Here is an 11,544-nt window from a genome sequence, read left to right on the forward strand (position 1 = left end):
CCTGCTGCTATTCACACCATGTATAAAACATTCCATTTGCGAATACCTGAAGGATGAAGGGCTGATCACTAGCAGCCAGCATGGATTTACCAAGAACAAATTATGCCAAACCAGCTTGATTTCCTTCTTTGACAGGGCAACTGGTTTAGTGGATAGGTGTAATGCAGTGGACATAATATACCTGGACTTTTGATGCAGTCCCACATGACATTCTCATAAGTAAGCTGGAGAAATGCGTGCTTGGGTAGAACTACCATTAAGTAGATACATAATTGGTTAAAACACCTCAAACAAAGAGTAGTTATAAATGGAATTATGTCAGATTGGAGGGAGGTCTCAAGTGGGGTTCCACAGGGATCTGTTTTGGGTCCAGTGATGTTTAACATCTTTATTAATTATTTGGATGTAGGAATAGAGAGCATACTGATCAGATCTGCAGATGATACAAAGCTAGGAGGGGCTGCAAACACTTTGGAGGATAGAACTAAACTTCAAAGGGATCTTGATAAATTGGAGAACTGGGCTATAAACAACAAAATGCAATTTAATAAAGACAAGTGTAAGGTGCTATACTTAGGAAAGAGAAACCAAATGCTCAAATACAAAATGGGGGATAACTGGCTTGGCAGCAGCAAGGATTTGGGAGTTGTGGTGGATCACAACCTCAACAAGAGTCAACAATGTGATGCTGTTGCAAAAAAAGTAAATGCAATTTTGTGTTGCATTAACAGAGGCAAAGCATGCAAGTCGTAGGAAGTGATAGTACTGCTCTACTTGGTGCTGGGTAGCCCTCAGCTAGAGTACTATGGCTAATTTTTGTCACCACTGTATAGAAAGGATGTAGAGAAACTGGAAAGGATCCAGAAGCAAGTGACAACAATGCTCAAAGGGATGGAATGCAAGCTATATGAGCAAAGGCTGAAGGAACTAGGTATGTTCAGTTTGAAAAAGAGGAGATTAAGAGGGGGACATGATACTGGTCTTCAAATACTTGAAAGGCTACCATAAAAAACATGGAGAAAAAATGTTCTCTCTTGCCACCAAGGACAGGACAAGCAGTAATGACTTCAAACTAGAGCACAGCAGATTTAGATTAAACCTCAGGAAAAACTTGGTGAGATTACCTGTTTTATATTATGCACAAAGTCAAACTAGATAATCATATTGGTCCCTTCTGTCCTTAAAATTGATAATTGTATAAATTTTCTGTATCACTACATGATTCCATCCATCCAGTTATGATGACAAAGGATTCATTCTCTGCTCCGGGTTGTGGAGTTTAACTCTCCCTCTTCCTAAACAACTTTTAACTAACCTACCTTAATTAAACATCTGAAGCCCTGTCCTCTTTATTGTGATTCTACATGTTTTTACTGCATGATTTTCTGACCCAATTATTATGACAAAGTGTTTTTATTAACTAGCCATGTGTCATCTGATTGCAGCCTACACATCAGTGAGAAAATAAACCATTTAATAAATGAAAATGTTAAATTAACTGTGACGTTGCATTCCATAATGTTTTATGGAAATATGCTTATGAGTGTGAATATAATGTGACTGGAATATGCTTTATGCAAAAGGTCTCTTGTTAGGTATCATTACAAAGCTTATAATCTACTGAGTGTGTTCATCCTATTTGTATGCATGTATCATTCTTGTATCTGAAGCTAGAAATATGAAGTATAACTCTGAAGTCCTATTGTAATTATGCAAAGTGTGGGCCACTAATAGTGGTTTAGAATCTTGATGACTCCCATTGACTAGGACAACTGGTTGTAAATGGTTTATTTACCTGCAAGCCTTTCTGTGTTCATGTGAGCCAGCCCAGGAAGAATGGAGGCTGGGGTCTCACAGGACATGTGAACATGTCACCTGATACTTGAATCCATCTTAAACCTGGTGCTTTTCCATTTAGGAGGAGTGGGGACCCAGAGAGACATAAGATTCCTGCCTTGTGCCAAAGCTATAAAAGGGGGTGGAACAGAACAAAGGGCTGTCAGTCATGAAAATACCCCCAGTTTCCATCTAAGATGTCTGCTGGAACTAACAAGGACTGTACCAGGGGAAAGGATTGGGCCCAGACTAGGAAGGACTCCAGTCTGTGAAAGAAGCTTATTGGAACATCTCTGAGGGTGAGATTTTACTTGTAATCAGTTTCTTAATGTATTAGGCTTAGACTTGCGTGTTTTTGCTTTATTTTGCTTGGTGACTTACTTTGTTCTGTTATTACCTGAAACCACTTAAATCCTACTTTTTATACTTAATAAAATCACTGTTGTTTATTAATTAACCCAGAGTAAGTAATTAATACCCAGGGGAGCAAACAGCTGTGCATATCTCTCTATCAGTGTTATAGAGGGTGGACAATTTATGAGTTTACCGTGTATAAGCTTTGTACAGAGTAAAACGGATTTACTTGGAGTTTGGATCCCATCGGGAGCTGGGTGTCTGGGTGCTGGAGACAGGTGATCTGCTGAGCAGTTTTTGGTTAAAGCCTGCAGTTTTGGGGGCATGGACCAGACCTGTGTTGCAGCAGGCTAGCATGCCTGGCTTAACAAGACAGGATTCTGGAGTCCCAAGCTGGCAGAGAAAACGGGCTCAGACGTAATTCCAGCACATCAGGTGACAGTCCAAAGGGCCAGCTGTGACCAAACCCGTCACACTAACAAGGACTCAAAAATAGCCAAGATACTTAATTCCACTTTAAATTGTTTTCAACAAAATATTGTAGCAAAATAGCCAATGTTGGTATGAGGATCCCATGCTTTTCTTGGTGGGGGGCTTGGACACCACCTCTTACCCCTGATTTTGGGGCACCAAAGACCCTGCTAGTGGCCCGGGAAGGTGGTAGAGGAGGGAAGCAGAGAAGGGGTCTGGGTTTGCTCCTCACTCTGAGCCCCAGCCCCTCTCAACCCTGCAGGTTTCTTACCCTCTTTCCCCTTGGGTAGGATTACCCTTGGTCCTTGACACTGGGGACCCAGAGGATCCCATCCTCTGGTTCTCTGGTCTTTCAATTCTCAGTAACACACCTCCAAACTCCAGTCCTCTCTCCTTCCTCACACCACCCTGTCTGCCTGAAGCAGGGGGTTTTATTAGGTTGCTGACAGGGCCTTAATTGGTGCTCCAATTAACCTGTAGTAACCTTCCCTAGTCTACAGGGAACCATGCCTTAATTAGCCTAGGGCTTATAACTCTCCCCTCTCCCACTGCTCCCTGGCCCTGCTGTATCCCAATATATAGAAAGTTGGAACAATTAGAAAGGAAATCCTTGTGAATAGTATCTCTAGGAAAAGATAAAGTCTAGGGAATATATGGAAAATTTGGACATCAGCTGAATGAGATAATATGCATCATAACATATTACACCTGTTACACTTACTGAACCATTGTAAATTCTTTTTGAAAAGTTATGAGCATCTGGAGAGGTATCAGAAGAAAGGAGAAAAGCATCCTATCAATTTAATCTCTATTGTTAATAAAATAATGGAACAAATATTCAAAAATATATCCACTAAAGATCTGGATGGTGATGGAGTCAAGAGAATTAGACAGTATTGGATTATTAAGAATAAAAATCTTGCCAGACATACTTGATTCTTTCCAAAAATGCAATTATAAAATTAGTTGAAGAGGTGAATGTATTAGAAGCAATATATTTGAAATTTAGTAAAGCATTTGATACAGTGTCTGACACATCTTAATTTGAAAACTAATTCAAATTGTCTACTGGTAAGTGTAATGAAAACTAGCTAAAAGACCATAAACAAAGGATAATGATAAATTGCAAATATATCATGTTAGAAAGATGTATAGTGGGGCAGTGATGCATGTTAACACCGGTCTTACAAATCATTTAATGAACATGTTCAGTAAAAGCAACAAAGAATCCTGTGGCACCTTATAGACTAACAGACGTTCTGCAGCATGAGCTTTCGTGGGTGAATACCCACTTCTTCAGATGCAAGAATACCCACATTCTTCAGATGTTCAGTAAGAGGGAGCAAACAGCACATAAGAGCCACAGATTATATTAAGGCTCTGTCTGCACTACAAATACATATTTGTTTTTTGAACAAGTTTGAGACTACTCTCATACAACCTGGTTATAACGTACTACGTACACAGCTGAGTTGTGTCCACCAAGTAGCATTTTTCACATTTGTGGTCATGTCTACATTAGAGAGATTTGGCACACTAATGACCTTTTGGTCCCCCCTACTAGTATGCCTGTAACACACCTCACAGAAAATTGCTTCAAATAGTGCAAAGACAGCACGCCGCCCTTGGATAAAAGATGTTTTAACCTCCTTGCACATCCACACTTACAACACGCTCTAACTGGGCTTGTAACACTGCATCTTGGGAAAAACTGGGCAGCATCCTATAGTGTCTCAGCAAGGGAATAGGCGAGCAGAGCAACACCAGCAGCACGCAGGTCAGTGCACTCCAGGCTGTCCTAGCACACACAGAGCTGGGAGGATAAAAGAGCTGGCAAACTGGCTAAACAGGTATGATTAGAGAGGCCAGCATGTATTGCAAAAAAAAAAAAAAAAGGGACACACAAGTTTCAGGAGAACAAATACAGCTTTGTTTTTTAAACCTTGTTGAGACCACTCCCATCTGCTATGACAAACAGTTCAGTTGTGGCCACTGAGAACAGCCATGTCTCAGCCTAGACCTCTAGACAGGGTGGAACACTATTAGATGCCATAATTCATCATGTTGTGTATGGACATGAATTATGTTTAGGACTAATCTCATCACTAACTAGTTAGAGACTCAGTCATTAGCATGGAAGTGCCTTAATTGGGAGGAGTTACGAACACCATTCAGACTGGAGATATAATTCAAACATCTCATCCTCACCTGGGCCCTTCACAATTCTGCCTCTATCTACTGTCTGCTCTGTCGTGTCGCATTCTTCCAGCCTCCAGCCCCCTCTGCTTCACCAGTTATGCCAGCCAGTCCATTTCTCCCAGTCATCTCAGAGCAGTTTTCCATGTGTCCCTTTACATTTGGAATACACTCTCTGAACTCGTCTATAAAGGTCACTATTCTCTCCTACTCTTGATGACTCATTTCTACCACTACACATGTAAGAAATTAGCCAAACTGTTAATGGCTAGATGGAGAGGCAGTTGGTGGAAACTTTCATTACATGTTTTATCCCTTTTCTTTACCAATCATCTGTTGCTTGTCTTCCGTAAGATCTTAGGAGATGGACTGAGGATTTGTAATACATTTGTATAACATATCACAATACAAATAAATAATCATAACCAAAAAAGGCATCAGGTCACAGAGCAGGAAAGTGAACAGCCATCTCTGAATGTCTGTGGTGCAAGCGCACAAATTTTGAGGCACCGTTTCACCAGAAAGATATTGATATGTTGGAGGGAGTTCAGAGAGGAGAAACAAAAATCAACAGGTAGCTGTAGAGTTTGACCTCTGAGGAAGGATTAAAAGAACTGCATAAGTATACCTTGGCTAAGTGATAACTAAGAGTCAACAGTTTAAATACAGAAAGTGTACCAAGGAGGGAAAGGAATTATTTTGTGTAGCATACAGAAGCATAAGTAGGAATAATGGTATGAAATTTAAATAAAGAAAAAAGCTATGATAAAGCCACATGATGAATGAAAAGCTTCCTGACTGTGAGATCTATTAGGTGGGGAATAGTTTTCCAGAGGATGTGGTGAAAAGCCAGTTGCTTAGGGCTTTTAAAATGACTGGGAAAGACTAAGAACTGTACTCAAAGGAACAATCCTACACTTACCTGGAGAGGGACTGAATGATACAACAAGTTTATCTATCTTTAACATCTATTGTGCTGTTCCCTAAAGTACTATTTTACCCCCTGCTGCAGAAACCAGCCCTAATACTAGTTTTATTAGGATCCAAAGTCTGTTAAAATCCATACTTCATGGATTATTAAAACATAACTTGTGTTCTCCCCTCCCCCCATTTTTATGAAGCCGGAGATTATTTGTACACTGAATAAGCAATGTGAGTTCTATTGTGTATCCTTTACTACCTCCAAAGTTCAGTGGTGTATGCTTGAAAGCTCCCACATCCTCTATCTTGAATTCTGTCTTGAGTCCAGAATTCAAGGATGTACCCTGCTGCCCAAATTCTGTCCATATGTTCCACCTTATGAAGACCTATTCTTGCATCTTTGCCATGTAAATAGTCCCTTCTGATAATTCTTGATTTCTGATACAACCAGGGCCGCCCAGAGGATTCAGGGGGCCTGGGGTCTTCCGCGGCGGGAGCCCCCAGCCGCCAAATTGCCACCGAAGACCTGGCACTTCGGCGGCGGGTCCCAGAGCGGAAGGACCCCCTGCCGCTGAATTGCCACCGAAGACCCAGAGTGGAAGAAGCTCCGGGGGCCCAGGCCCCGCGAGAGTTTTCTGGGGGCCCCGGAGCGAGTGAAGGACCCCACTCCAGGGACCCCGAAACACTCTCGTGGGGGCTCCTATGGGGCCTGGGGCAAATTCCGCCCCTCCGGGCGGCCCTGGATAGAGCAGAAAGAAGCTGTTCCTCTGAATGATTTGAACTCCTCCATTTGTGGTATTGCAGATGGAGGCAACTTATCCCTTTGAAATTGCTTTTTTAAGAATTTCTCTATGTAACTCCTCTCTACCTGCCACCGATCTCAGCTAAAGACAAGCGTTTCAAAAAGCTGTCTACTTTCCAAGGCCTAACCACAGATGTTATACTGGACGCCATTGCCCTAACTAGAGTTCTTCCATTGATATACCACCCATAAATGCACCTGCTAAAGAAGGTTTGTTAATGACTGGTTTGAATTCCCCAACCTTATTCAGAAAATTGATCTGAATATTGTCACATTCTTCCAGCATAGCAAAATATATTTAAGATACTGTTGATTGTCAAGTTACAGAAGATTCTACATTGTTTATTTTTAAATCAAGCTCGCCCTTTCTCTATTAACTTTTGGTTTTGAAGTCTTCTTGATTTAGTAAGAAGAACCCAGTTTCCTTTACCACCCTCTTGTTCGTTGTATCTGTCTAGGCTAGGGGAATAGACTGGTACACGTGCATGTACATCATAGACTGAGCCAGCTGCCTCTGGTTTCGAATTTTTGCCCTTTCTTTGAGGAAAAAAATTGCACCGAGTGTACTGGAGCAGGACTTTTTTCTTTCTGGCTTCTTTTTATCTTCTGTGTATTTCTTTGATTTCTTATTACTGTTTTTTTTAACAACACAAAATGAACTCTGATTTTTGCTCATGAACTAATCTTTTCAACTTCCCAGATCACAGATATGGTTTCCATTAAATCACTATGACTGTGTTCACTGTATTATATTTCAGTTAATGACTATCCATGATTCGCTGACAACTGTGTGTTCCGGCATATCTGTGTAGAGTGAGTTTAAATAAAGCCTGATAAAGTAGTCAATTTAAATGGCACCGAAAGTAAAATACCTGTTTCCCTCACAAATGAAAAAGTAATCTGATTCAGAACCTCCAATGGAATTGCTGTACTGGTGGAGTACTGCCTTGGTATTAGTACAGCAGAAGATAAAATTTGCTCTTGGCTCTATTTGTAAGGTTTCAGAATTGCCACTCACAATATGCTTCTCTGCTGGGGCATTAGTTAATTAACATTAGTCACATGTTTGCAGTTCCATGTTGCCTTTCATTGAGAACTCATCTGAGAGGTACTTATTAAATTAAGTTTACATATAGGGAAACTGAAGTAACTAGCTTGAGGACCCCTAGCATAGACATGGGCAGAACTAGAAAAAAAAAGCCAGAAGTCATGATTCCTAGTCATGTGCTTTTACCACTAGGAAACACTCCTTTCCTATGTTCCTTTGCTTGAAAAGCTAGAATTTTGCCTGTTTGTTTATTTGCTGATTCAGTCTGTTCCTGGAATACAAAGGGGGAAAATAACCTCTTTCTGAAGCTCCTGTTCTGAATCCAACATTTCTAAATTGCTAGCTGTGCTAAGTGGAGCTTAGCACATAGCAGACAGAATTTGCTCTCAGGAGTGGGCATCATAATTGCAAATTTGTTTCAATTTTAACAACATTTTCAGTTGCTTTGGGCTTTTTTTCATTTATCTTCCTTTATAATAAGCATGGTGTGGTGGGAACACCAGCTGCTAAGTGTGCTTCCAAAATAATAATTCCCCTTCCTCCCCAAATCATATACTTTCAGTGCTCTCATTTCAGGATTTATGTTAATTGTGCAAGCAGGAAAACAAACAACAACTGCTGTCTCTTATGGAGGCAAAACCTATGGTAGGGCCTTAACTATGACAGCCCTGCATTGACAGGTGTGTGGACCACATCTCTGTTGCAAACTGGTGGATTTTATGATGAGTGAGAATATTATCTTCCTCTTTGTGTCCAAGCTGTAAGCCCAAAGTAAAAAGATACTATTTGTTAGAACTTCTCTCCTCTGTGTGCCTCTTTTTCTGCTGGGTGAGCAATGGTAGAAATTTCTAGCCACGGCTGACACAAACTGTCCATCAAAGATTTAAATTTTGACAAAGTATTTGGCTCCCCAGAGATGCTTCTTCCTGGCCCTGTCATAGTAAAAACAGCAGTGACACAAAAAATGCTGAAGAAGCGCAGTAGTTTGTGAAGTGGAAATTGAAGTTTTCCCATTCGGGACATGTCTACCTCTCATTCTGTGCTCAGGAAATGAGGAGAAGACAGTGGTAGAAGCAAACCAGAATGGTTACTCAGCCTCAGTACAGTTCTGTCTCTAGGCTAACTGAAAAACTACCCAAATTCACTATCCTTCATCCAGGAGGCTCAGCATGGAAAACAAGCCAGTAAGCTACCAATCCATTATGATTTACATTTGGCGTGAGAGATCAGCCAGGGAGAAAGGAAAACTTTGTGAACCCTGAATAGAAATACCATATTTAAGTATTCATTTTGAAGTAGCTAGAACTGGGAGATCTATCCACTTGCCTTTCATGAAGTTCCTGTTCAGCTTGTATTTGCATGGATAAAATTTTAAATGTTACAAATTCCACCCACCAGAGTGTATTCAGAGTACTATCTGCATTTTTGTCTCTTCAGTGGTCTTTTTCTGTTTCCTTGTGTTTGACATGGAAAAGGAGCCCTGCTGCTTCCAACTTATGCCTTTTTGCATGTTGCCTAGGGGAGATGCAACTTCACTTTAGAACACTGGAAAAGACAACTGTGTGGAAATATTGCAGTGGCGAGGTAGTTTCTGATGAAGCAAAGTGAACTCCTGTTAGAGTGGCTTAAATGTGTTTGCCTTGTTCTAGTACCCACAGCAAAGCCATTGCATTGCAATGGAGTATTCAGTCCTCTTTGCTGTGGTTGCTGCAACTGTTTGAAACAGCCTAAGTGGCACCTGGCCAGTATGCAAAGATGAAGCAGTCTTAGGATGTTATAGTGAGCTAGCACTCTGATTGGAGTCTACAGGTGTCTTAGGATGTTATAGTGAGCTAGCACTCTGATTGGAGTCTCCTGCAGTCCTCCCACTTCATTCTAAATGACAAACTTATGAACAAATGATGTGTGTCAATAAATAAGGTTTGGGGTGAGGTACAATATGAAGAGTGTATGAATAAAGGTTTAGGTAAATACTTACAACTAGTTGTTTAGATACCCACAAATGTTTACTCCCTCAAACAGATGTTAGAAAACAAAATAAACCTGTATACAGACACCCCAACTCTAGGGGGGAAAGTTTTCATTTAAAAGTGCTTTAATTTAATGCTGATCCTGTGCTTACAATCCAAAGCCTCCCTTCTCTTACTGAAAAGCAGGATAATACATTTTAAAAGAGGTGGTCTATCACTGCATCGCTGTAATTCTGTCTGGCAGTTACACGCTGTATACAACCATAAGAAAACACCACAGTCTGCCTGGGATCATCCGTTAGGTAACCTCCTTCCCAGAGTTACCCTGCAAATCCAGTAGTTCCCGCATTTGAAGCCATTTGAATTTTGGCGGCCCAGAACTAAGTGCCACAACATTCCAAGCTAAAGTTTGTGAGCTTGGACGGGCGAAGCTACAGTGGTGATCTGCTTGCTACTGCACAACATTTTCTAAGTCAACAAACATTTTCTGAAAGACATCTCTCTAAACCTAAAGGCAACTGTATTTACTTTGTAACTGACAAATATTTACTTGAACTCACATGGATTTATTAAATATGTGAATCCATATACTAGTTACCACAAATTTAATAGGGTACAGGATCATCTTTAGCTCAAATATTCTCCTTCAAGCCCAGGCATAATCAACTGAACTAAGAACTGTGTGATGCCAACAGGTATTCCTACATTGTGGCACTTCACACGCAGGAAGCCGGGTGCAATATATATTGCCTGGAGTGCAGAGGACAGGCTGTCATCACTGCTCTGTGAAAAGTACACCCTTTTCACACTACAGCTCAGCTCATTACTATCCGAGATGTCAGTTTCCACTGCAGGAGGTTTAGTTAGAATCCTTTAGATCAGCTCTCATAAACCCACATTGTAAAATGCGCAGTGGATGCATGTACTAACATGGAAGAATACACACCTAGCCACTGTATGTATACACAAACGCATGGGCTAAAGTTACCATAAATATAAATCAAGACATAAATGACCAAGAAACAAATAAGATTACCTACTTTCACAGGAGCGTATGACTTGCAATCAATCAGTCTTCTTATTTTAAAGCAAAAATGAAGCGGATGAAATATTACAATTTCATGTCCATTGAATGGCTTCTGTGCATGTGTGCCTGTATTTTCAGCTGTGACGAGATCCGTTTACTGGCAGTAACCAGGAGGCTGATATGACCATGAAATGAGGAAACACAGTGACTGAAAAATAAAGTACTAGCACCACCATTCGCCTAGGGATGGAAAAACTATCTTAAACCGTAAAGGCCCCTTTGGATCATGTCTCTACACTGCAAGCATGATTTTAACTTACTTACCATTGCTGTTATTGGAGATGTTTGATGAAGATACATTGTCAGCGTTATTAATTTGCCAGGAAAATCTTAATGGAGTCCAGATGATTTTCTTTCCCTGTGCTATAAATCTTGGAAACATTTTAAACTGTTTTGAGCTGGGTTTCTTAGAAATATATTAGTTGGACAAAAAAATAATAAAATACGTGGGGGTAAGCACACGGTGGAAAAGAAACATATGCAGAACGCTGGCAAATATGTGCAGAAACGGAACGGGAGACTCACGTGCCCCGTTAAGGAACAGGTTTTTTATTGCCCATTCATTGCCCTCCGCTCCTTTACCGCTAAGTAGCTGGGTACTTGTCTGAAGTGACCCTGGAAGGGATTAGTTCCCCACTGACTCTTAAGCCCTTCCCCTCTGTCACATGATCTTTCCATTTCTGCCTGGTGTTTCCTGGAGCAATTTAAGTTTGCCTCTGACTCTGAGGTAGAAAATGAGCTAAAAATATAGCTAAGCAATTTAAAGGGACACTCTCCACTTAAAAAATCATATTTGTTAAAAAACAAATTTGATATCCGTGTTACAAACTGCGACTTAAGACTTTCAGCATTGAAATAG

At 40.7% G+C, this 11,544-nt stretch overlaps 1 protein-coding gene across 2 annotated transcripts in view; it reads right to left on the reverse strand.

Moving 5' to 3' along the window:
• ESR1 (estrogen receptor 1) overlaps positions 1–11,253 on the reverse strand; it is a 285,231-nt gene extending 273,978 nt beyond the window's left edge. The window contains exon 1 of one of the 2 annotated variants that reach the window (XM_039530311.1): positions 10,950–11,253. In XM_039530311.1, the coding sequence (XP_039386245.1) occupies positions 10,950–11,067 (118 nt within the window). In that variant the 5' untranslated portion in view covers positions 11,068–11,253. Of the gene's footprint in view, positions 1–10,638; positions 10,761–10,949 lie in introns of those variants that run through there. The other variant, XM_039530314.1, reaches the window with a different exon arrangement.
• Positions 11,254–11,544: the final 291 nt, after the last annotated feature.

The sequence above is a fragment of the Mauremys reevesii genome, linkage group 3 (assembly GCF_016161935.1).
Source record: "Mauremys reevesii isolate NIE-2019 linkage group 3, ASM1616193v1, whole genome shotgun sequence".
Classification (NCBI taxonomy): domain Eukaryota; kingdom Metazoa; phylum Chordata; order Testudines; family Geoemydidae; genus Mauremys; species Mauremys reevesii.